This window comes from Alligator mississippiensis, chromosome 6 (genome assembly GCF_030867095.1).
Source record: "Alligator mississippiensis isolate rAllMis1 chromosome 6, rAllMis1, whole genome shotgun sequence".
Classification (NCBI taxonomy): Eukaryota; Metazoa; Chordata; order Crocodylia; family Alligatoridae; genus Alligator; species Alligator mississippiensis.
In genome coordinates this window covers 47328443-47354358 of record NC_081829.1, presented here as the reverse complement: position 1 = coordinate 47354358, position 25916 = coordinate 47328443, and the positions used below count along the sequence as shown (strand labels likewise).

Genomic DNA, 25916 nt, shown 5'->3' with positions numbered 1-25916 from the left:
AGAGACAGTGTCAAAGGCCTTCCTAAAGTCCAGAAAGACTACGTCCCCCACGACACCTGCATCCAAATCTTTTGTGACCTGGTCGCAGAAGGCAATCAGGTTGGTCTGACAGGACCTGCGTCTAATGAACCCATGTTGATTGCCTCTAAGCATAATCTCCCCTGCTGGTCCCTTGCAGATGTGCTCCTGGATAATTTTCTCAAAGAGCTTCCCCAGGACCAAGGTAAGACTAATGGGCCTATAGTTTACTGGGTCCTCTTTCCTCCCTTCTTTGAAAATGGGAACCACATTGGCCCTTTTCCAGTCCTCTGGCACCTTGCCAGAGCACCATGAGTGCTCATAAAGCTGTGCCAGGGGTCCCTCAGTGACCTCTGCCAATTCCCTCAGCACTCTGGGGTGGAGATCATCAGGACCTGTTGATTTGAACACATCAGGTCTCTTCAGAAGTTCCCTGACTAGGTCCTCACTGACCATGGGCCTTGGCTGCACCTCCCCTGGGTCTGTCTGGAATCCCAGTGGGGGCAATGTCCCTATCCCTGTCTCTGCTCAGAAAAATGGAAGCAAAGAATCTGTTAAAGTGATTAGCTTTGTCGTCTGGTGCTACCACCAGATTACCAAGCATGTCCTGCAGAGGCCCCACGTTACTTGGTACCTTCTTTTTACCCCCTATGTATTTAAAAAAAGAACTTCTTGTCATCTTTGATCTGGGTCACTAGTCCCAGTTCCACCTCTGCCTTAGCCTGCCTAACAGCCCTCCTACAATCTTGAGCAATGGAGGTATAATCCTCCTTGGTGATGGCCCCTCCCTTGCATTGGGTGTACACCTCCTTTTTGACTTTGAGACATTTCCGGATGCTTTTGGTGAGCCATGGGGGCTTTTGAGCGCTCTAGCCCCCTTTGATCCGCATGGGGATTGTTATCCTTTGGGCTTGGAGGATCGTCTCCTTAAGGACCCAACCACTCTTTTTGGACTCCCAACTCCCCTCCCCTCTGGGACCTCAGTGCCTCCCTGACTAATCTCCTTACCTCATTGAAATCTGCCCTCCTGAAGTCCAGGGCTGCTGCCTTGCTGCAGGCCTTTGACACCCTCTGCTGGATGGCTAATTCCAGTAGGTGATGATTGCTATCGCCTAGGTGGTCGAGCACCTGCAGTACCCTCACCAGGTCATCGCCTGTGGCCGGGACCAGGTCCAACAAGGCATTTCCCCTGGTGGGACTGTGCACCTCCTGGGTTAGATGGAGGTCCTATAACTCAGCTAGGAACCTACGTGAGCGGTCAGACCTGGCTGACTGCGATTCCTAGCAGATGTCCGGATAGTTTAGGTCACCTATGATGACCATGTCCCTTGACTTAACTGCCTCCGTGAGCTGACCTCAGAATTCCCAGTCCAGCTCTTCCCACTGATTGGGTGGCCTATAATAGACCCTCACCATTAGGTCCCTTTCCCCCAAAACCCTTGTATTCTGACCCAAAGCACCTCAGTCTGCCCTACCTCAGACCCAGTGCTGTTTGCTGAGGATGCGTATTGCTCTTTGACATAGAGCGCCACACCCCCACCTTTCCTCCCCATTGTATCCCGCCTATATAGCCTATAGTCCTTGATGTTTACCACCCAGTCGTGCGTTGGATCCCACCAAGTTTCAGTGAGCCCCACTATGTCTGGGTTTGCGTTAGCTAGCAGGAGAGCAAATTCCTCCTGCTTGTTCCCCATACTATGAGCATTAGTGTAGAGGCATTTAAGGCCTCCTAAGGTTGTATGCACCTCCCCCACAATCCTAGGACTATCCAGGCCCCTGTCGCTTACCGGGGTATTTCTTGTGCTCGTCGCCTGTCTTGGCTGGGCTGTTCTTGTAGGTGGCTCTTGGTTTGGTGTTCTGTGTCTCCCTTGGTCCTCTTCCTCCCCCTCCCCCAATGAGCCTAGTTTAAAGCCTGCTGGAGGAGATCAGCCCTGAACAAGAACACATGCTTACCTTTGGGGGAGAGGTGAAGCCCATCCCACCCGAGCATGTCTCTTGTTCTGAAGTGTGGGTCGTGGTCCAGAAAGCCGAAGCCCGCCGCGAGACACTATTCTCGAAGCTGCAAGTTGACGTCCCAGATGCAGGTCTCATGGCGTCTTCCACGTCCACTCACTGGAAGAACCGATGAGAAGACCACCTGTGCTGCTATCTCCTTCAGCTTGCCCCCCAGAGCTTGGTAGTTCTTCATCAGGCGATCTGGATTGCCCCTGGTCGCATCATTAGTGCCCACATGGATTAGGACCATGGGGTAGTAATCGGGCCAGGATCATCTCCGTCACGTTCTGGATCCGCACTCCGGGCAGACAGTAGACCTCGCGTGTCATGGGATCCTTGGTGATAGATGGGACCCTCTGTTCCTCTCAGGATGGAGTCACTTATGACAAGTAACCAGCGTCTCTTCTTCCGGGTCAGCTTGCGTCCTTCAGCCGGTTCTGTGGAGTGGCCTCCTCACCAGAAGTTTCCTCCTCACCATCCTCTTCCTCCAGTGTCACCAGGGCCTCATACGTGTTCCCCATTTGGACTGGGGGAGCTGGTACTGCACCACAGCGAGCAGCCCTGGCTCTGGAGGGAACTGTCTGCCGTTCCACTGTGGAGGGCACCTCCTGGGGCTCTTCTTCCTTTGGTGCACGGCCCTGCAAGGAAAGGAAATGCCCATCAATTTCATCCTCTGCTTCCCTGATCTCCGTCAGCCTGTTAACCTCCTCCTGGAGCTTCCTTACCTGCCCCTCCAAGGCCCTAAGACAGGCACCTGCGGGACGGGTGTAGGGGGCCCCATCCCCTGCCCTGCCAGGCATCCCCCACAGGCCAGGGGGCAGGGTGATGCCAGCTCCCCCGTGGACTCTATCTGGGTGGAGGCCTCAGAGAAGCCCCGGATGGGTGGTGCCCCCTCGGCAGGGGCCCTAGCAGCACTCCATGTCCAACACCATTTTTGGTGCGGTGCCTTCACCTTACCCTTGCTGAAGTCTTCCTCCTGTCCCTTCCTGCTTGCCCGTCTGTGCTCACTCCAGCGCAGACGCCAGTGTGCCCTTACAGAATGTGCCTGTTAGCGCGCTCTGTTAGCGTGAGGCTCAGGAGTGTGGCTCCCTACTGGCTCAACTAAAAGGGATCCGCGGGGCTTCCCCTCTGGATCCATCCCAGTTGTGCCGGCTCCTCTCCCCACTTACCTTAGGCAGACCAACCAGCTGCTGCTGACCCCTCTGCTGCTTGTGCTGCTGCCACTGCTGCCTCCACTTGGGTAAGGGAGCACACGTACGAATGGAGCCCCACATGTGCCTAGTCAGACCCTCTCCTTGCTGCTTTCAGCCCCAACTGCCGGGGGCTGGGACAAACCTCAGCTTTTAAACGCCATGGTTTGAAATTCCCTTGGCTGTCCTGCAGCCAGTCAGGTGCTCCGGGCTACCCAAAAGTGCCTGCTTGCTGCCCACGCCCCCTACGTTCCCTCCTGAAGGGGGGGATCCCACAGTTCCGTAAGGGACAGCCTCTGGGGGTACTCCCCACGCCTTGGGGGGACAGTCCCCCCTAGCCCTCCCCCTGTTTGCGCGCTCTCTTACCGCGCGGCTTCCTGCCAGCTCAACTAAAAGGGATCTGGGGGGCTTCCCCTCTGGATCCGCCCCAGCTGTGCTGGCTCCTCTCCCCACTTACCTTAGGGGGATCAGCTGCTGCTGCCCCTGCCACTGCTTCTGCTGCCACTACCTTCGTTCAGGTAAGGGGGCACACGTACAAATGGAGCCCCATGTGTGCCTAGCCAGCCCCCCCTCTTTGCTGCCTTTGGCCCCAACTTATTATTGTCTATAATCTAAAATTGTCATCTGTATATTTTGGAAATTCCAGTCTCTTATTTGGTTCCACAGATTGTTTCTTACAAACAGAAACATTTAAGAAAATATTGGTATGTCTTTTTGCTGTCACTTGCAGTTTATTTTTTAGAAGTTTTGGAGAAGAAATTTCAGCTCAGCAGGAATTACTCTTTGTCTAAGCTTTTTCTCTTAGCTTAAGAGGTCCCTTGTCAAAGATTAGGCATAGTGACATGGACTGACGTTTCAATGGGAACGTATTTTCAGGGGGTTTAGTTGTTGTTAGCTAGGATCTCTATCGTTACAGCAAATACCGAAGAGAAATGAATGAAATATACTTTCAGGCACACTTGTTTTATAATATGCTTCTCCTTTCACTGAACTTTCTTTTGCTTGACAGTTGTCAGTAGTTACATTTCCTTACTCAGCAGATATATCTAAGGCACGTTTCCATACAAATAAAGTTAATTAAAGTTTTACAAAATTCTATAGTACATATCCACAGAGGCAGAATCTTTTTTCCCCTGAATTTATAACACTTCACAGGACAGGGCAGGGCGTGGGACAGAACTGCGAGTGGCTCATGCCGGGAGCAGATCCTGATGCTGTGCGCACCCCCGGTGTACGCTTGGGGTCTTGTGCTCCCTGGATCTGCTGCACGCGGGGTGAGGGCAGGCTGCTGCTATGGGCTTGGAGCTGGGGGCTGCACCAGCCTCTTCCTGGCAGGGGGACTGGGCTGGAGCTACGCTCGGGCCGGGCAGGGTGGTGCAGGGTAGGAGGTGTCAGTATTGGAAGGGGTGGCTACGGGGGGGTTCAGCTACCCCAACATTGACTGTAGCTTCCCCCCTCCCCCCAGCACTGCCATAGCCACTGCTGCCTGGCCCAAGCACAGCCCCCTCAACCCCTCTGCCAGAAAGCCCAGTGCAGCCTCCAGCCCCAAGCCTGCAGCTGCAGACCACTCTTACCTCACACACAGATCTGGGGGGGCATGTGAACCCCATGGCTCCCCAGGAGGTGCAGACAGTGATGGGATCCGTCCGCATACAAGCCACTGCCTTTTCCATCCTGTGCCCTGCCCTGTCCCGGCTGTACAGCACCTACCTCAGCCCCAGCCCTACTCCCTTCTTCACCACAGGGGCCTTAATCTGCTCCCACACACCCATTCCCTCTCCCTGGCCCTGCCCCCGAACAGACTTACCAACCTAAGTCTGCTGTCTATAAACTACTGGGCTGGCCGTGTGCATGCTATGGCTGCGCGAATGCACAGCGTTTATTGGCGACACTATCAGACAAAAAAAGCCGATTGCCAATGTCAATTTTCCTTTATTGGTGCTGATACAATAAGAACCAGTGTATCAGTGCACATCTAATCATAATCCTTTAAAAACAATTAGAAATTTTTCACATGATAAACAGATGATAAATCATTTTTCCCCCTAAAATTTCTTTTAAATAGTTTTATTATAAGTGTACTTTCATTAGATGTGTCTGAATCTAGGTTTTTTGTTTTTTTTTACCTTCCAAGTAAGTTATACAACCAATCTTTCCCTTCACCACCATGCAAGCTGTTGTGGAGGACTGTGTTTGGGCTGGATTCTATTTATAGCCAGGCCTTTTTAATTTGGGGTGGGGAGGGTGTGTATGTGTGTGTATATAATGCATCAGAGTGTGTCCCATTTTTCTTTTTTTGGGGTTGGGGAACCTTGATAATTTTATCCCTCTTAGAGAAGTTGAAGGCTTTTGTAACTAAATCTGATGTTCCCAGTATGGAAAATAACTTCAATTGTATGTAATACTTGTAGTTTTAAAATAAAACAACCTCCCTTATTTCATCTGGAAAAAAAAGGAGGCGGCAGTGTGGGAAGCAAGCCAAAATTCCATTTAAAAAAAAAAAAAAGACACGAACATTCATAAATTTACATGCTTTATTTGGCATCTCCCAGTAAATGCCATGTAGACAGTGAAATAATATAAGGGTATAAAGGTGAATCTGCTGGTTTAATTACTGAGAAATTTCTGTTGTCATTGTGTCTGAGCATGCAACAATGAATTTATTTTGCAAATTCGTCTTGAGGTGAGAAACTGCTTTGAGAGTTGAAGGGCAGGAGAAACTGTGACTTACCCTAGAACAGAGAGAAAACTGTAGTAGAAGTGCAGATTGAACCCATAAACTCTGGCTGGATTCAGATGTGCAGGTACATGTGGTTTGTGGCATAGACTGTACACCTGGATCATTAAAATATGCCCTGCGCTGCAAATTTTACTACCAGGTAATCCTGGTAGCACAAAAGAAAAGATGTGAAAAAACTCAGTGCACACAAGAGGAGCATGCGCCAGAAGGTGCAGAGACTTAGCCCTCTCAAGAGATGCTGTGGCTGCTGGCCACAGTGTCTCCACTACTTTAGTTGTCCTCTGGGCCCCCCAGCATGCTGGGAGCTGGGAAGAGCAGGGAAAGGTCCATTCCCCAAAGCAGGGCAATTTGTGCCACACCAAAGTGCATGTGCAGGGGCATGCACTGCAGCAAAAAGTAGTGGCACAAAATTGTGCCAGTACTGTTTTTGCTGCTGCAAGCACATGCCCCTGCATGTGGGGATGCACCCTTTGGGCACGTCCACACATGCAGACACATGCGCTTGCAGCGGCTTAAATAGAATCAGTGCAAATTTGAGCTGGGGCTTTTTGCCTCGGTGCACGTGTCCAGACATGCACTTCGGTGTGGGGCAGGTTGTGCCACCTGGGGTAAAATAACCCTACCTGGCTCCTCCTAGATCTGTAAACAGGGGGAGCTAGAGCCCAGGGCCAGCACCTGTGCTGTGCCTAGCAGTATAAAAAGCTGTCCTGTCCTGGCTTAATCAGTTTAAAAAGCTATATGTTTCGGTGCCCCCCCCCACAGGGGTTAAAGCCCCCCTGCCCAATGGTACCTGCAGGTGCTACCACCCCGCTTGCTCCCCCAGATTGTTGCCCTGCCTGGCCCCATCCCTTACTTACACCCCCAGCCCCCCGATGGCTGCCCCCCCAGCCTCTGGCACTTAAAAAAAAGCCTCTACTCACCGGCAGGAGCAGGAGCTCTGGGGCTTCCTGGCACAGCCCCAGAACCCCCCACAGGCACAGCCCCCCTCCCCCCCCCCCCCAGGCTGGGGCCACTGGGGCTGTTGCCTGGCCCCGTGCTTGGGGGGGCGGGGCAGTGACCCCTGACAGCAGCTGCTACTGCCGGTGAGTACAGAGTTTTGGGGGGTAGGGAGGGGTTAATTGCCGAGATGCTGGGGCAGCCATCAAGGGGGCTTGAGGGGCAGGCAGGGAATGGTGTTGGGCAGGGCAGTGATAGCGGGGATGGGGCTGAGCAAGACAGCCATGGGGGAGTTTGGGGGGTAGGTGGAGGACAGGGCAGGAGGGGCAGGGATCGGGGGGGTGGGCTCAGGGGCCAGGTGGGTGATGGGGCTGGGTGGGGCAAGAATTGAGAGCGCTGGGGGAGCAGGCAGGCAACGTGCTTCAGCACCAGGGCAAGGGTCAACTGCGCTGCTACCATAGCATCTCTGGATGACCCAGCCTTTGGTTAAACGATCTGGGACTGCGCCCTGCTCTGCTTTTTTTCACTGGTGGTTTGTTTTTTTGACCCCTGGATATCCAGGGCTCTAATTTTCCCCTGCACTGCACATTTTCAGCGTGGGGAACCTTTTCTCGTTCCCACACGTGCCTCCTGCAGCATCTCAAAGGGCTTTGAGTAGATCCAAAGAGGTGATACTTCCCCTCTATCGGGCGCTGGTCAGACTGCAGTTGGAGTACTGCGTGCAGTTCTGGGCACCGCACTTCAAGAGGGATGCGGATAACCTGGAGAGGGTCCAGAGAAGGGCCACCCGTATGATTAAGGGCCTGCAGACCAAGCCCTATGAGGAGAGACTAAAGAACCTGGACCTTTTCAGCCTCCGCAAGAGAAGGTTGAGAGGGGACCTTGTGGCTGCCTATAAGTTCATCATGGGGGCACAGAAGGGAATTGGTGAGGTTTTATTCACCAAGGCGCCCCCAGAGGTTACAAGAAATAATGGCCACAAGCTAGCAGAGAGCAGATTTAGACTGGACATTAGGAAGAACTTCTTCACAGTTCGAGTGGCTAAGGTCTGGAACGGGCTCCCAAGGGAGGTGATGCTCTCCTCTACCCTGGGGGTCTTCAAGAGGAGGTTGGATATGCATCTAGCTGGGGTCATCTAGACCCAGCACTCTTTCCTGCCTATGCAGGGGGTCGGACTCGATGATCTATTGAGGTCCCTTCCGACCCTAACATCTATGAATCTATGAGATGCTGCAAGATGCACGTGCTCACTCGTCTGGACGTGCCCTTTTAGAGCAAGTTTGTTGCTTTAATCATAAGATCAAATTTCTTCTTTGCCACCCTAGTCACACTTCAGACATTGAGGAAAGCTTCTGTGGCTTCACTGTGGAAAACCACCACCACAACAACCCTTCATGACTTCAACTGACTCCTCTAAATGTCATGGTTAGTTGCTGTTTTGCTGTATATAGAAGTTGGCTGTTGTACAGCAACATAATGGTGTGTAGTTTGGGGACACTCAGAAGTTAAATTATTTTGAGATATGACAAATACAGATTCAGTATTCTTTAAATTGCGACAGCTAATTGCTCCTCTTTACCCTTTTGCTTTTGTGCAAAATTAGTCTTGGAGCAGTGGTTCTCAACCTTTTGAGATTCGAGGCACCCCGAGATTGAAAGCACCCCTCAGAAAATGACAGCTTAGTTCTTACTTCTTTTTTTTTTTTACTACAGAAAAATAATAGAATAGTTCTTCTGTTGCCAAGAACTCAAAGACAATAACTATAGAATTCTGTTTGAAATCTCTGCATTTATCTTGTGAATCATGTTTACAGATCTAACAGTGCTAACATTGTGTGGCACTGCACAGTACCAAAGGATCTCAAGGTACTCCAGGGGGACATGGCACCCTGGTTGAGAATCACTGTCTTAGAAAAAGCAACTTTGAGTAATGGTGGTTTAGGCCTGTGATCCCATGAGACCCTTCCAGTAGAGTACCATTTTAAGTTCCTTGCCTCTGGATCGTTGCAAAGATTGAGCTCCATATCTGTATGCTCTGAGTATGGAAAATAGCACTTTAGCTCCATCTGCTGGTTTCTCTGCTCCTTAGGAAAGATGTAGCTAGCTGTGTTTGTCTGGAGTCAAGCAGAAGGCAGGGTAGATTTGCATCTAATAGATTAACTAAATCAGAATAGACTGCCTAGGACAGTGGTTGGGGTTGACCTAAGCATCCTTATGCGTATGTTCTGCTATGGGTATTCCCCATGCTTCTGGGCTTTGTTGATTGCCCCTTTTCTCTCTCTCCCCAGCCCCCTTCTGCTACATATCAGGGTATTTTTAAGCTTCTGTCAAAGTCATTGGGTGTCGGCTACAGCGAAGGCTGTGGATTTTGATTTGGGTGTGCCAAAGTTGCTTGTGGGACCAGTCAGAGGTTCCTGGCTAGAGGGTCTTGCTGTTGCTTCGGGTGTCAGCCTGATCGCCGTATTTGGGGTCAAGAAATAATTTTACCTCCTGGTCAGATTGACATGGACTGTGGAGATTTTTGCCTTCCTCTATAGAGCGGGTGTGTGGCTGTCTCCCTGGGATCTCTTAAGCATATATTGACAACCTTTTGTAGAAGCAGGGCATTGGCTGCCGTGATTCCCCTGTTTTACCTGTGGCAGGTTAGGGTGCCTGTCTGTGCCTGGGTTAATGGTAGTCTTATGCTGAGTTTAGATTGTGAATTGTATGGGATGGTTTGGATAGAGATGGTTCTGCCTCAGGAAGGGGGTTGGACTAGATGACCTGTATAGGTTCCTTCTAGCCCTATTTCTTAATGACTCTATGAGATGCATAGCACAAGCTTTTGTAAGCTGGAACTGCCTTCATCAAATGCTTTGAAAAGTCTTTTCACATAAAGTTCCCATAAAGGTGTGTAAATACTATATAGTGCAATAATATAGAATGTGAAAGCATTTAGTCTTTACCTATAGCCAGAGGTCAGAAGGCAAAACAAGAAGGGTTATGGGCAAAATGGGTAAGATGCACTGGACAACTAAAGTAATTTACTCTTTGTAAAGAATAAGTTTTTAAAGGATGAGGTGGTCACCAGGAAATTAAAAGCTAAACATGAAATTACATCAAATAATTATGTTATAATAAACGACAAGTTAAAAACCCACTATTTGTAATTTAAGTTACAGTTTGAGTAAAAAGTAATCTACAGTCCATACTACCCACCATCTGTTTAATGATGTGGTATGAATTAGAGGTGCATTGATACTTCCATTACCATGTGCACAAATCGGGGGGGGGGGGTGGCACATGTCCCCCATGCGTCCCCTGGGGGTGCGTACAGCACAACGAGCTGCCCCCTCCCCACCTCCCTGGATGAACCGCCAAGGGCAAGTCCCAAATCCCACCCTGCCCTGGCTGGGTAGCACTTGCCCCTGTCCCGTTCCCTCCCTCCCTCACTGTGGGGGCCTTGATCTGTGTCCCCCCCCCCCCCCCTTGCCCCTTCCCCCTCACAGACTTACTGGCCCTATGCTGCTCTCCAAGCTGCCAGACTACATATCAGCTTTCAGATTGGTATCGACTGATTTGGCTGGCTAAAAAAAATCTTTATTGGTGCATCCCTAGTATGAATCATATTAAGTTTGTAATATTTTAGTTGCACAGTCCTTCTGTCGTAACAGAACAGCTCTGTGCACTAAAATGTGTGCTTTATTTTTGTTTTTTTACTACCTTTTTGGAAGAGTTTGTTATATAAATTGCCACATGGTATCCATAGACAACAACACAGCATTTCACTGAAATGCATTTAAAAGCATTTATCTTATGACAAGCTTTTTGAATTCAGATCTATCAGTTACTTAAAATGATTTCATAGAATCATAGAAGTAGGGTCGGAAGGGACCTTGTAGATCTTCAAGTCCGACCCCCTGCCTGGGCAGGAGGAAAACTGGGCTCAATTGACCCCAGTCAGGTAGGCATCAAGCCGCTTCTTAAAGACCCCCAGGGTAGGAGCCAGCACCACTTCCCTTGGAAGTTGGTTCCAGACCCTTGGAAGTTGGTTCCAGATCCTAGCCACCCTTACTGTGAAGTAGTTCTTATGGATGTCTAATCTAAACCTACTCTTCAACAACTAGTGGTCATTATTCCTTGTTATCCCAGGGGACGCTAGGGGAAACAAGGTCTCCCCCAAACCCTTTTGGTCCCCCCTAGTGAGTTTATAGACGGTCACCAGGTCCCCCCTCAGCCTTCTCTTGTGAAGGCTGAACAGGTTCAGGTCCTGTAGCCTCTCATTGTAGGGTCTGCCCTGCTGTCCCCGGATCATGCGGGTGGCCCTCCTCTGGACCCTCTGTGTTGTCCACATCCCTCTTGAAGTGGGGTGCCCAGAACTGGACACAGTACTCCAGCTGTGGCCTTACCAGTGTCGAGTAGAGGGGGAGGATCACCTCCTCGGCCCTACTTGAGATGCACCTGTGGATGCACGATAAGGTCCGGTTAGCCCTGCTGACCGTGATCTCGCATTGTTGGCCCATGTTCATCTCGGAGTCATTGATGACTCCAAGATCCCTTTCTGCCTCCATGCTCTCAAGAAGGGAGTTTCCCATCTTATAAGTGTGCCACTGGTTACTACTGCCCAAGTGCAGTACCCTGCACTTGTCAGTATTGAAATGCATCCTGTTTTTGTTAGCCCACCCCTGCAACCTATCTAGGTCATTCTGCAGTCTTCCCTCCCTACCAGTGTGCCCACCTCACACCAAATTTTGGTATCATCAGCAAATTTGAACAGGTTGCTTTTCACCCCGTTGTCCAAATCGCTGATGAAATTGAACAGCGTGGGCCCAAGGACCGAGTTCTGGGGGACTCCGCTGCCTACTTCCCCCTAGGTCAAATATGACCCATCCACCACCACCCTCTGAGTATGACCCTTCAGCCAATTTGCAATTCATATGACCGTGTAGGGATCGATGCTACAGTCACCTAGTTTTTTAATGAGGGGTGGGAGACAGTGTCAAAGGCCTTGCTGAAGTCCAGAAAGACTACATCCATGGCGACACCTGCATCCAATGCTTTTGTGACCTGATCATAAAAGGTATTCGGGTTGGTCTGACATGACCTGCCCCTAATGAAATCATGCTGGTTGTCCTTGAGCATCATCCCCGATGCTGGCCCATCACAGATGTGCTCCTTGATGATCTTCTCAAAGAGTTTTCCCAGGATTGAGGTAAGACTGATGAGCCTATAGTTGCCCGGGTCCTTCCTCCTCCCTTTTTTAAAGATGGGGACCACATTGGCTATCTTCCAATCATCTGGCACCTGGCTCGAGCACCACGAGCACTCGTAAAGTCATGCCAAAGGCCCTGCAATAACCCCTGATTTAAATGCATACATTTCCTGTGTTTGGAGTGACATTTTTGAATGACTCTTTTTGATAACTATACTTTAAAAAAAATTTTGGAGGCTCCATCTTTGGAATAGGATAGTGGTAGATCTTTTAGAATGGAGGGCATAGAACATTCCTGTTAAGTGAAGATTATGTTGGATTTCAAGTTTTTGAGGGTGGAATTGTCCCTTGTTCTGTTTGTGCAGTGCTGTTTACTGTGCTTCTACATACTGCTGCAGTAGAATAAGAAATAGAAATTTATTTCCAGAAAGCTTTTTTACCCTATTTCTGGTGCTTGAAATATGTTGTATGCCATTCCTCACTTTCCAATAACTTGAGTTCTTCCTTATGACAATTACTGCGGATCTAGCTTTTAATGCATGTATCCCTCCAGAACTCCTGTGACATGAGTTTATTTCCTTGCATTAGCTGAAGTGTCCAGAAATAATCAGGTGAGAGACTTCTTATTCTTTCTGTAGTAACCTTATGCATTATGTTTCATTAACTGTGGGCCTTTGTTCTCTCTGGCCTCTCTCAGCCCTGAACAGAACTACTGCATACTTGGCAGAGCCATCCAGGACTTTATTTCTGTTACATGACCTGCTGGCAGCCATGGAATTCTTTGACCTGAACATCAGCTTTGTTTTCCTAGATCAAGAAAAAGCCTTTGATCATGTCAACCACGACTTTTTATTCTGGACTCTGGAAATCTTTGGTTTTTTTGGGTCTGTCTCAACCATCTGGCTTCTATACTAGGACGTCTCTAGCCTCCTGAAGGTGAATAGAGAGCCATGTACCGCATTCCCAGCATGCAGAGGCATCCAGTAGGGCTCTATGCCTTAACTATTGAGCCATAGTCACTGGCTGCACAACATAACCTGATGATGTGACTCTTTCTGTGAGCAGGGAAGATGACATCCAGTCCCTTTGTGAGTGTCAGCAGGCTTACAAGTTTGCCTCTAAAGCCCATATCAAGTGGACCAAAAGTGACACAGTTCTGCTGGAGGGTGGGTCCAGAATTGCACCTGTGCTGCAGAGTAGCAGCTGCCAGGTTGTTGATGACCAGGACCCAGGCAGAGTAGGAGAAGCTAGGTAGGTGCCAATGCCACCTCTGTAGCTGTTCCTCTGCTGCCTCACTCAGGCCTTTTCAGTTCTTGGCTAGAGAGAATGGAGGACCTAGGAAAGCTGGGATCACCTCTATCTGGATTTGTGTGGAGGCAGACACACTTCTGCTGGGTGTGTCTGGATGCATCTGGAGGCCTGTTCTGGTGCCATGAAGGCTTGAAAGCCTCAGTCACTTTCCTAGGTCCTCCATTCTCTCTAGCCAAGAACTGAAAAGGCCTCAGTGAGGCAGCAGAGGAACAGCTACAGAGGTGGCATTGGCACCTACCTAGCTTCTCCTACTCTGCCTGGGTCCTGGTCATCAACAACCTGACAGCTGCTACTCTGTGGCACAGGTGCAATTCTGGACCCACTTGTAACCCTACTCTAATAGCTCTGGAAGCGCCTTGTGGACTTCTGGAATGGGCACCACTGGCTCCAGTAGCCTGTTCTGTCAGCAAGCAAAGTTTAGACCTAATTGACCTGCCGAGCAGAGTGGCTGCCTTTTGCCTGCAAGCTCCTTAGCAACTGCTGTCTTTGCTTTCCTGTGAGGGGCCCCAGTCTTCATCAGGAAATGTTCACGTTGGATCCTGACTGCCTTGGCTGGGATGTCCTTCTACTACAGCCTTGCCTGGGTGGGTGTACCCCTGAACTGAGACCCCAGGGTAGGTGTCTGTGATTTTTCAGAGCTCTTACTGGAGCCCCTAGTCCATAATCTGGCCTTGCCACAGGGGGCACTGAACCAAGCATCCTGAAGTCTTATTACTTCCTTAGTCTGGTTGTATTTCATCAAGCTGATCCACCTCTGACTCAGCATGGTCCACCTGGCTCTTTGCTAAAGCCCTAGTTGACCACCTGGGCCTCCACTCTGTTTTGTTTTGCGCCTCTTAGGCAAAGTAAATGCTGCCATCCCTGCAGATGTGCTTGCTACCCTAGAATAGGGGTATCCAACCCCTGGGCCCCGAAGGGTTGGCTGCCAGTCCACAGGAGGGCTGGCTGCTGAACCAGAAGCGACCATGAGCTGGCAAACTGCAGACTGGAGGTGACCAGCGTACTGCAGACTGTCAACCAACCCTTTTTTATATTGAGTATAAAAAAGCATTGGCTACCTGCCCACAGTTCTGCCAGGCTGCGGTTTGCTGGTCCTCAGCCTAAAAAGGTTGGAAACCTCTGCCCTAGAAGACCACTGCTGCACACAATAAGCCCTTTCCAATGGTAACTTGCCAGGCAGACCCCCTCTGTCACTTCCTGTTTGTCCAGCTGTGGACAGTGGTAAGTGGCAAGGCCTGCCCTCTGCTGTCCCTCCCCATAACTAACAGGGACACTGGCGGGATCTTCTTTGAGATCCAGTCTGGGAAGGCACTATATACACAGACAGTCAAAATTCATCATGCCTTACTGCCTGCCCTTATGTGACTTGCGGCAGCACCTAGTGGTAGCAACACCAGAACAAGCCTGCTTGGCCTGGCACACCCTATACAAGCTACCCGTTGCTAAGAGAACTGGTGATCTTCAGTGGCAGCTGCTCTATGTGGCCCTGCCCCCTGGCACTTCTGTCTTCCGCTTAGACATGGCAATATCAGCAGCTTGCCCTTTCTACAAAGAGGTGGTGAAGGAGACTGTCTTCTATGCCTTCCTGGACTGCTCCAGCTGCAGTCAGTCTGTCTGGCCAGTTTTTTGAGGGACCAGGTCAAGATGGCAACTATAAAAAGTTGCAGAAACTGGCTCAGCTGCAGGGCTGACTCCAGTGACACCATCCAACTCTTTCACTTTCTGGTGCAGATGCATGTCAACATTTCATAGATTCATAGATGTTAGGGTCGGAAGGGACCTCAATAGATCATCGAGTCCGACCCCCTGCATAGGCAGGAAAGAGTGCTGGGTCTAGATGACCCCAGCTAGATACTCATCTAACCTCCTCTTGAAGACCCCCAGGGTAGGGGAGAGCACCACCTCCCTTGGGAGCCCGTTCCAGACCTTGGCCACTCGAACTGTGAAGAAGTTCTTCCTAATGTCCAGTCTAAATCTGCTCTCTGCTAGCTTGTGGCCATTATTTCTTGTAACCTCTGGGGGCACCTTGGTGAATAAAACCTCACCAACTCCCTTCTGTGCCCCTATGATGAACTTATAGGCAGCCACAAGGTCGCCTCTCAACCTTCTCTTGCGGAGGCTGAAAAGGTCCAGTTTCTCTAGTCTCTCCTCGTAGGGCTTGGTCTGCAGGCCCTTGACCATACGAGTTGCCCTTCTCTGGACCCTCTCCAGGCTATCCGCATCCTTCTTGAAGTGTGGCGCCCAGAATTGCATGCAGTACTCCAACTGCGGTCTGACCAGCGCCCTATAGAGGGGAAGTATCACCTCCTTGGACCTATTCGTCATGCATCTGCTGATGCACGATAAAGTGCCATTGGCTTTTCTGATGGCTTCGTCACACTGCTGGCTCATGTTCATCTTGGAGTCCACTAGGACTCCAAGATCCCTTTCCACCTCTGTGCCACCCAGCAGGTCATTCCCTAGGCTGTAGGTGTGCTGGACATTTTTCCTCCCTAGGTGCAGCACTTTGCATTTCTCCTTGTTGAACTGCATCCTGTTGTTTTCTGCCCACTTGTCCAACCTATCCAGGTCTGCCTGCAGCTGTTCCCTGCCCTCCGGCGTGTCCACTTCTCCCCATAGCTTTGTGTTATCTGCAAACTTGGACAGAGTACATTTGACTCCCTCGTCCAAGTCACTGATGAAGACATTAAAGAGTATCGGTCCAAGGACCGAGCCCTGCGGGACCCCACTGCCCACATGCTTCCAGGTCGAGACCGACCCATCCACCACGACTCTTTGGGTGCGACCCTCTAGCCAGTTTGCCACCCACCGGACTGTGTAGTCATCCACATCACAGCCTCTTAACTTGTTCACCAGTATGGGGTGGGATACCGTATCGAAGGCCTTCCTGAAGTCTAAGTATACGACATCCACCCCTCCTCCTGTGTCCAGGCGTTTCGTAACCTGGTCATAGAAAGAGACTAGATTGGTCAGGCACGATCTGCCCACCACAAACCCGTGCTGGTTTCCCCTCAGCATAATTTGCCCTGCCGGGCTCTCACAAATGTGAGCCTTGATAATTTTTTCAAAGACTTTACCAAGGATGGAGGTGAGACTGACTGGCCTATAGTTGCCCGGGTCCTTCTTCCTCCCCTTTTTGAAAATGGGGACCACGTTAGCCCTTTTCCAGTCCTCCGGGACTTGGCCCGTGCGCCACGAGCGTTCAAATATTCCCGCCAGTGGCTCTGCAATGATGTCGGCCAGTGCCTTCAGCACCCTCAGATGGAGCTCATCCGGGCCTGCCGACTTAAAGGCATCCAGTTCTTCCAAGTGACTCTGCACCACCTCAGGATCTACGTATGGAAGTCCGGCGCCTTGCTGCTGCCTCTCTGCAACCCCAGTGAGAGACTTGTCGTGCCCCTCACTTAGGAACAGTGAGGCAAAGAACCCGTTGAAGAGTTCAGCCTTGTCCCCCCTGTCTGTCACCAATTGTTTCTGCCCATTTAGCAGGGGTCCTATTCTTCCCTGGGCCTTCCTTTTACTCCCAATATATCTAAAAAACAGTTTCTTGTTGTCTTTTACTTGGGTTGCCATCCTCAGCTCCATGGTAGCTTTGGCCCGCCTAACTGCCTCCCTACAAGCACGAGCAGAGGAGGTATATTCATCTTTACTGATCTCACCCTGTTTCCACTTTTTATGGGCTCCCCTTTTGGCCCTTAGGCTGCCCTGGATTTCTGTGGTCAGCCAGGGAAGCCTCCTGGCCCCTTTCCCTTTTTTGCCTCGCTCGGGGATCGTCTTGCTTTGTGCCCGAAGGATCGTTTCCTTAAGGCACAGCCACCCTTTTTGGGCTCCCATCCCTTCAAAACTCCTACTCTGCAGTGCGTCCTTTACTAATTGCCTGAGTGCATTGAGATCAGCTTTCCTAAAGTCTAGCACTTTCACCCTACTAGTTACCTTACCCACTCGACGTCTTATGTTGAATTCTGTTATTAGGTGATCACTGTCTCCCAAATGGCTACCGATCTGGAGGTCCCCTATCATGTCATCCCCTGTTGCCAATACCAGATCCAGTATGTCATTCCCCCTAGTGGGACCATGCACCTCCTGTGTCAGGTGGAGGTCCTGTACACAGGTTAGAAACCTGCGTGAGCAATGGGACCTTGCTGTCTGCGTCTCCCAGCAGATGTCTGGGTAGTTTAGGTCCCCCATGACTACCGCCTGTTTAGCTTTTATGGTCTCCGAGAGTTGCCTCAGGAGCCCCGCATCTATTTCTTCCCCTTGGTGTGGGGGTCTGTAGCAGACCCCTACCACCAAATCCCTTTCTCCTTGCCCCCCATGTAGCCTAACTCACAATCCTTCTACTTCCTCATCCTTGGATTCTGTCTTGATGAGGGTTGATGTATATTGCTCACTGACATAAAGTTCAACCCCCCCCCCCTTTCTTCCCCGACCTGTCTTTTCTGTACAATCTATAGCCCTCAATATGTACCGCCCAGTCATGGGATGAATCCCACCAGGTCTCTGTTAGCCCCACTAAGTCATAAGTGTTTAGTGCAAGCAGGAGCGCTAGTTCATCCTGCTTGTTCCCCATGCTCCTAGCATTAGTATATAGGCACTTGAGCCCTGCGACTGGTGCCTTTGCTGCCCCCCCGCTCCGAGTCCCAAGGGGCCCATTGTTTCTTACCTTCTTGTTTCTTACCTGTTCTGTAGTGCTGATCTCCCCATGGCTTTCAGGTTTCCAATGTTCTCCTTCAGGCTGGGCTGTCCTTGTGGGTGACACATGGCTTGGTGGTCCACAGCTTCCCCTGCCCTCGTACTCCCCTCCCCCCGACGAGCCTAGTTTAAAGCCCACCGGAGGAGATCTGCCAACCTAGTAGAAAACACACGCTTACCTTTGGGGGACAGGTGAAGCCCATCCCAGCTGAGCATGTCCCTCGTCGTGATGTGCGGGTCATTGTCCAGGAAGCCGAAGCCTGCCTCGAGACACCACTGCCGAAGCCGCCAGTTGGTTTCTCGGATGCAGTTCTCCTGCCGTCTTCCTCGTCCGGTCACCGGTAGGATGGAAGAGAAAACCACCTGTGCACCGAATTCCTTCAGCACGCCACCCAGAGCACTGTAGTCCGCCATCGGGGGTTCTCCTGGCCGCATCGTTAGTACCCACATGGACTAGGACAATGGGGTAGTAATCGGTGGGCTTGATCCTGGCCTGGATTACCTCCGTCACATCCCGAATCTTTGCTCCAGGGAGGCAGCATACCTCTCGTGCCGAGGGGTCCTGGCGACAGATGGGTCCTTCCGTACCTCTCAGGATGGAGTCGCCTATGACGAGCACTCGTCGCCTCCTCCTTTGGGTCCTCGTGGATCTCTTGATCTGTTCGGAGTGTGAAGAACGTGGTGTTTCTTCTTGCCCAAGGGTTTCCTCCTCCCCTTCCATCTCCTGCAGGGTTGCCAGGGCCTCGTACCTGTTCACCAGTCGGACTGGAGAAGCTGGTACCAGTTCGCTGCGAGCTGCTCCGGTCCTGGCTGTGACCGTCTGCCACTCTGCTGCGGAGGGCACTCCCCGGGCTGCTTCTTCCTTGGGTGCCTGGGCCTGCAGGGAAAGGAAATAACTGTCAATTTCATCCTCCGCCTCCCTGATCCCCCCTCAGCCTGCTAACCTCCTCCTGGAGCTCCCTCACCTGCACCTCCAGAGCCCTAAGACGGGCTCCTGCCAGACAGGTGTGGGGGCCCACAATCTCTGTCCCCCCCCCCCCCCCCCGGCCCTGCTGGGGATCCCTCACAGGCCAGGAGGTAGGGGGACATCAGCTCCCCCATGGGCTCAGTCTGGGTGGAGGCCTCAGACCTGCCCCGGGTAGCCTTGTCCCCCTGGGCAGAGGCCCTAGCAGCACTCCTCGTAGACACTATTCTATAAACTGCTGTTTGTAGACCTGTGCAGTGTCTACGCCCTACCCCTACAGGAGTCCCACGCCTGGCCCTCCCGGCCCGCCCGCCGGCGCAAACGCCGGCGTGCTCTTACAGAGCACGCCTGTTTGTGCGCTCTGTTCGCGCCACGCGGCTTGGGAGTGCAGCTCCCTACCGGCTCAGGTATATGGGACCCGGGGGGCTTCCCCTCTGGATCCGGCTCAGCTGCGCCGGGTCCTTCCGCCCCACTTACCTTCGGGGGATCAGCTGCTGCTGCCCCCGCTGCCGATTCCTCTGCTGCTGCTGCCGCTGCTGCCTCTTGTCAGTCAGTTGGTAAAAGGCGCACACGTGCGTGCGGGACACATGTGTGCTGACTCCTCTCCTTCCTGCTGCTGGTTCCTGAGTGCTGGGAACTACGTCACCCCGCGGCTTTAAAGCCCGCGGTTTGAATTACCCGCCCCACTCCAACGGCCAATCAGGCGCCCCGGTCTACCCGGAAGTGCCTGCTGGCAGTTCCGCCCCTACGCTCCCCCGCTGGGGGGATCCGCTGCCGCGGGAGCCTGCTCCCCCAAGGGTTAGCCCCGGGGGTGCTCCCTGGCCTGGGGGGACAGTCCCTTCCCTAGCCTCCCTGTTTGCGCGCTCTGTTCGCGCCGCGCGGCTCGGGAGCGCGGCTCCCTACTGGCTCAGCTATATGGGACCCGGGGGAGTTTCATAGAATTTTCATAGAAAATTAGAGTTGGAAGGGACCTCAGGAGGTCATCTAGTCCAACCCCCTACTCAAAGCAAGACCATCCCCAACTAGATCATCCCAGCCAAAGCTTTGTCTACTTGGGTCTTAAAAACCTCCAACGATGGAGATTCCACCATCTCTCTCTGTAACCTGTTCCAGTGTTTTACTACCTTCCTAGTGATAATGTTTTTCCTAATATCCAACCTAAACTTTCCTTGCTGCAACTTGAAACCGTTACTCTGTTACCTGTCACCAGTGAGAACAGTCTAGCTCCATCATCTTTTGAACCACCCTTCAGGTAGTCTAAGGCTGCTATTAAATCCTGCCTCAGTCTTCTTTTCTCTAGACTAAATAAGCCCAGTTCCCTCAGCTTCTCCTCATAAGTTATGTGCCCGGACCCTCTAACCATTTTCATTGCTCTCTGCTGGACTCCCTCCAATTTGTCCATATTGTCTCTGTAGTGGGAGGCCTAAAAGTGGACACGGTACTTCAGATGTGGCCTCACCAGTGCTGAATAGAGGGGAATAATTACTTCCCTTGATCTGCTGGCAATGCTCCTACTAATGCAGCCCAGTATGCTGTTAGTCTTCTTTGCAGTAAGGGCACACTTGGTTCATATTCAGCTTCCTGTTCACTGTAACCCCCATGTCCTTTTCTGCAGAACTGCTGCTTAGCCAGTTGGTCCCCAGCCTGTACTGGTGCATGTGATTGTTCCGTTTTAGGTGCAGGACTTTGCACTTGTCCATATTGAATCTCATGAGGTTTCTTTTGGCCTGATCCTCCAATTTGAACGTTTCAGCTTGCAACAAAACATGGACCCATTTCTGTCATGCTGGGCCATCGAAGGGTCCCTCTGCAAGGTGGAAGCTGAACAGCTGGTAGTCCCATGAGAGGCATGGGGGAAGGGTTTCAGTCTCTTGTGACATGGTGTTTCATGCTTGGTCCCTGCATTTTCACCATTTCTTTTTAATATTTGTATAGAAGTTTTTAAAAGTCTCTCTTAGTTTTCTTTTAGGTCATCTATTTTTCTGGTGGATTATTACTAATGAATTTCTAACTTGTAAATAATAAAGGATAAGATTTCTACCTTAAGTTGCCTGCTGGTCAGATCAGCAGGAAATCCTGAGCTTAACACTAAAAAGGAATTTTAGGTGATTAAAAGGCTAAGTTATCATAATTTTATCGACTTTTTAGTCCTTGAAGAAGAAGGTGTTGACTTATTGCTGCAGTGTACAGCATACATTTGCTTATAGGTTGAGTGTTTGGTTTGTATCCTGGTGGTGAAAATGCTTTAGATTCCAAGGTTTCAGATTGCAAGGTTTCTCCAAGATTTTAGGAAGGATTAAGGCAAATATTTTAATGTGACAGAAATTGAGGTTGGGTTTCTAAAAGCATAATTAATTTTCTTGTGCCAGTTTTAAAGATAATGGGATAATTTCTGGAAGAAAGGGAGGGTATGGGCATAGAAAAAGGACGGTAAGGCATAATTATTTTATCATCTATTATAATAGTATTGGCTTGATTTTTCTCCAGTTTCAGAGTTGGCACACGTCAAATTCCTTTAAGTAATTTAAATCTACATCCATTGTTGTAAGATAAATTGCTGTTAACTTGCACTGTTACTCTCACTGCTTTGAATTATAGCTGTCTTGTCACTTGTATGGGCTAAATATTTGGTCCCTTTATTTAGTGCTTCTATGTTTACTTCTAAACCTTTTAAGATGCTCGTGATCTAGATTTGCATTTTTATGTCTTTTTCAAAAATTGAAAAATAGCAGAAATGGTTTGTATTACTGACAGCAAAAGGAGTGGGTTTATTAGCATGAGTGAGTGAGTGCTCACCATCCTGAAATTCACTGTGCCCAAATTAAACATATTGGGTTCTGAATGTGCGTCTTATATTAAATTTATTTTGAAAATTTCCCTGATAAATAACATAATTAAAATGTCAGTACAGTCTCTTGCATTTGACTCTTAAAGTATAATCTAATGATTTAATATAACATTTGTAGCAAGAGCTTGTTGACTTTCATATAGATAATTAGGATAATTTGCTGGTGTGACATTCTTAAATTATTACCAATGATAGGGATTCTGGGTCTTGCTCAGTTACAACACTTAGGTGACATTGCAAATGAAAATGTTTATATTTAAACTGTATACCTGAATCTACCACACCATTTTTCCCCCAGGTTTTTGATAGGTTAGTTACTTGACTACAGGCTTAGTCAATGCCTAAAGACAGCCATTTGCTTTATGCATGCAGGTTATTACCAGTTTCCCTGCCTGAGGGTGGTGAGGTATATAATAACTGACTGCAGGCAGCTGCAGTAGAGGAGCTGGTTGTCTGCTTGCTTTGGATGCTGGTGTAATTTATATCAGTATATAAACCTATGCACATTTCATTGGTATAAACGGTGTCATGGGTTGACACCCTTAGAGATGCTTCTACATTTAAAAGGAGTACAGGAACTAGGAACAGTGTTCCGTACAGATTATAAACATGGCATCCCTTCACACCAGTGGTAGGTGTAGCTTTCTGCATAGTACAGTGGTTGTCAACCAGGGGTACACAGAACAAATAAGAAAAAATTACTAGAGCTGCACCGATACATTGGTCCCATATTTGGATCAGCACCGATACATTGGTCCCATATAAGGAAAAGTGACAGTATCGGCAGTTGGCCTTTTTTGGATGATGTGGCCGATAAATGCCCTATGTATGCGTGCAGCCACGGTGCAGCATGCAGGCAGCCTGGCATACAGCCCTACAGCATGGAGAGCAGCTGGGTTCAGCTGGTAAGTCTGTTGTGAGGGAAGGGGCATGGTAGGGGGGTCAAATTTGAGGCACCTGTGATGAGGCAGTGTGTGGGGCTGGGCAGAGGCAGGTGCTACAGAGCTGGGGCAGAGCAGGGGATGGAGCTGTGAGCGGCTCATCCTGGGGGCTGGCTCCCGCTGCTGCACTACCCCAGGAAGGCACGGGGACTTGTACCCCCAGATCTGTCCACGGGGTGAGGGTGAGCTGCTGCTGCAGGCTGGGGCCAGGGCAGCACCGGGCTCTTCTCAGCAGGGGGTTGGGTCAGTGCTGTGCTCAAGGAGAGTGGTGGAGGCGCTGGGAGTGGAGGCTATGGTGAATTTTGGGGTGGCTGCAGCTCTCCTCCCCACTATAGTCTCCCTCCCAGTGCTACCACCACCAGCCCTGAGTGCAGCCCTGGCCCAACCGCCCCTCCCCCCCCACCTCCAGAAAGAGCCCAGTGCCTCCCTGGCCCCAGCCTGCAGCAGCAGCCTGCCTTCACCTTGCACGCAGATTTAGGGCACACACCCCAGCCCCCAAACCCTCCCAGGGTGCGTGCAGTGGCGAAGTGCCCACCACCCACTGTGCTGCCTGGACAAGCCGCTCGCTCACAGCTCTGTCCTGCTTCTTGCCCCAACTGGGCAGCACTTGCCCTGCCCCAGCCCCACTCCCCCCCTCACTGCTAAGGTCTCGATCTGCTCCCCCCTCCTAGGCCCAAATTGTTGTGGCATAACTATGATGTGTATATATTTAATGCATATATTAATAATGAATTTAATGTTGATTAGTGAAGCCTGCCTTATATATAACATCATTGGTAACATTAAAAACAAGAAAAAAATATAAAGGGGTACATGAGCTGAAACTTTGAGACCGATAGAAGGGGTACAATTGTTAAAAAAGGTTGAAAACCCCTGGCCTAGTAGATAAGTGATTATAATATATCAAGTTTTTGTAGGACATTTTCTGGTGAAACTGTAGTAGAGGTGAATTATGTTGTAGGTACTGCCAGATTTGGTGGAAAGATTGTTATGGAGGCAAAGTGAAGTTTCAGGCTAGCTTCCATTACACTTCTGAATCTTGCGTTTAACTTTTTCACATGTTTTGCTAAACTGAAAATATTTGATGTGATTCTACCTTGGATCAACATGCAGCGCATAAAGTTTTTTTTTTTCTCTGTTTGGGCAAATGATGCAAGTATTTAGGAGTTCAAAAAACGAGATATTTTCTTCTTTGAATGTTGTCTTATCTCATTGATTAAAGAGCTTTACCTTAAATTACTTTTTTTGCTTCAGTTAGTTCTGCTAAAATGTGATTTGACTAATTTTTGAAGTAGAAATTTGGCCGTTGAACTATTCAGCTCTGAACTTAAGTTTACGTGTACAGAATAGTCTGTGTGGCAGATATGCACTTCTAAAGTTTGCCTCAAACAGATGACTTCTTTATGGTGGAACTGTAGAATTTTAAAGCCAGGTGGGAGGATTTAGGAGCACTTAAACTTTGCAGGAAAGAGCAAGGGCCTGTGGGGGCAGGAGTTGATTGTGCATGGGGGTCGTGAAGCAGTTCCTAGAACCTTCAAGGACAAGGTGACCTCCTTAGATGTGCCACCTTGTGGAGCTTTGAAACTTTACAGGAGGAGAGAGATACAACTAAATGATTTTGATATAACAGGAATTTTAAAAATCTACCTGATGTACAGTTGGGGATAAATGAATTGGTCTGTGTAAGAGAAAAGACGGGAGGTTGCACATGGCAGCCAGAACTGTAGTGATTTTTACGGCTAAGCTGTTTTTGCATTAGATTGAGGTTTGTTTTGTTTAATGGAATTAAGTTGATTTAAAGAAAAAAAAGTTTTGCAGAATAGTGATTCAGAAAAATGCTTAACATGGCTTCCAAAGTTGATACAAAGAAAAGAGAGAAGAGAATAGTCTGACACTTTGGAATAGAGCTGCAGTGATAAAAGATTTTACTAACCTACATATACAGTCTTTTTTGGGTGGGAATGGCAGATCTGAAGAAAATTGCTTAAAATTGTAAGCTTCTAACAGAGGGGCAGAAGCTGCTTTCAACATGGAAGCTTCTAATCCTTTTGCAATGTCTTGATTTCACAGCAAGCAAGGGCAGAGCAGGAAGAGGAGTTCATCAGTAATACTCTGTTTAAGAAGATTCAAGCTTTGCAGAAGGAGAAAGAGACGCTTGCTGTAAACTATGAGAAGGAAGAGGAATTTCTCACTAATGAGCTGTCAAGAAAATTGATGCAGGTAATTGATTTCTCTGCTGTTATTTCTTCCCATAAAACCTGGGGTCATGCTTTAAGAGGTTAAACTTAGTTTTTGTTGGCATGATTACAAACAAAGGGATATAGTCAGTTCAAGCTTTTTTCAAAATGTGCTAGTAAAGGCAAAATATATATATTTTTTTTTTTAAAGGAAAAAATTTAAACACAGTCCTATGGAGTTTGCAAATCAAGCCATCACATTGAGAACCTAAAAATAAAAGAGAGTATATTTAGAGATATTTAAAAATAAATGTAGCATAAATAGTGAAAACTAAATGCATTTTAAACATCATTTTGACTTCTAGCAAGTTTTTGTCAGTAATGCAAGATTAATCATATTTTACAATACGATTTTAAATTGACTGCTTTAAAATAAATGTTAGCAAAATAAATGCATGCATTTAGAATTTTACATTTGCAATGTTACCTGCTATCTGTTAAAGGGTGACCTATTGATATTTTTAGTAACAAATGACCTCTTTCTTTTAACTAACTTTTAATATGTATTTTACTGGTGTTTCATTTAACACACCCTAGTTCATCAGCAAAGAAGGATGGCCCAGGGATTAAGGTGCTAACCTGTATTGCAGGAGAGTTGGATTTAATTCCCTGCCCTGTCTCTCGTGCATTTTGTGACTTTGAGCAAGTCACTTAGTTGCCCTCTTAGATCTGTGGAGGGAAGGATGCTTGTTGTGAGTTCCAGCAGGATACTTGCAATCTTCAATTCCTCTAACACCAACTACACCAAAACTAGGTTGGTGTGATGTCACAGAATGAATGAATGAATGCAAATTGCAAGTGTAGTTTAATATTAAACATTATTAAAGAGCTTAATTTCTCAATTTTAAAGCTCT

General features: G+C 49.2%; 1 protein-coding gene across 2 annotated transcripts in view; it reads left to right on the top strand.

Moving 5' to 3' along the window:
• The window catches only part of CCDC6 (coiled-coil domain containing 6), a 100086-nt gene that overhangs the window by 27534 nt on the left and 46636 nt on the right, over positions 1-25916 (top strand). For both annotated transcript variants that reach the window (XM_059729848.1, XM_014610136.3), the window contains exon 2: positions 24896-25045. In XM_059729848.1, the coding sequence (XP_059585831.1) occupies positions 24896-25045 (150 nt within the window). The remainder of the gene's footprint in view (positions 1-24895; positions 25046-25916) is intronic.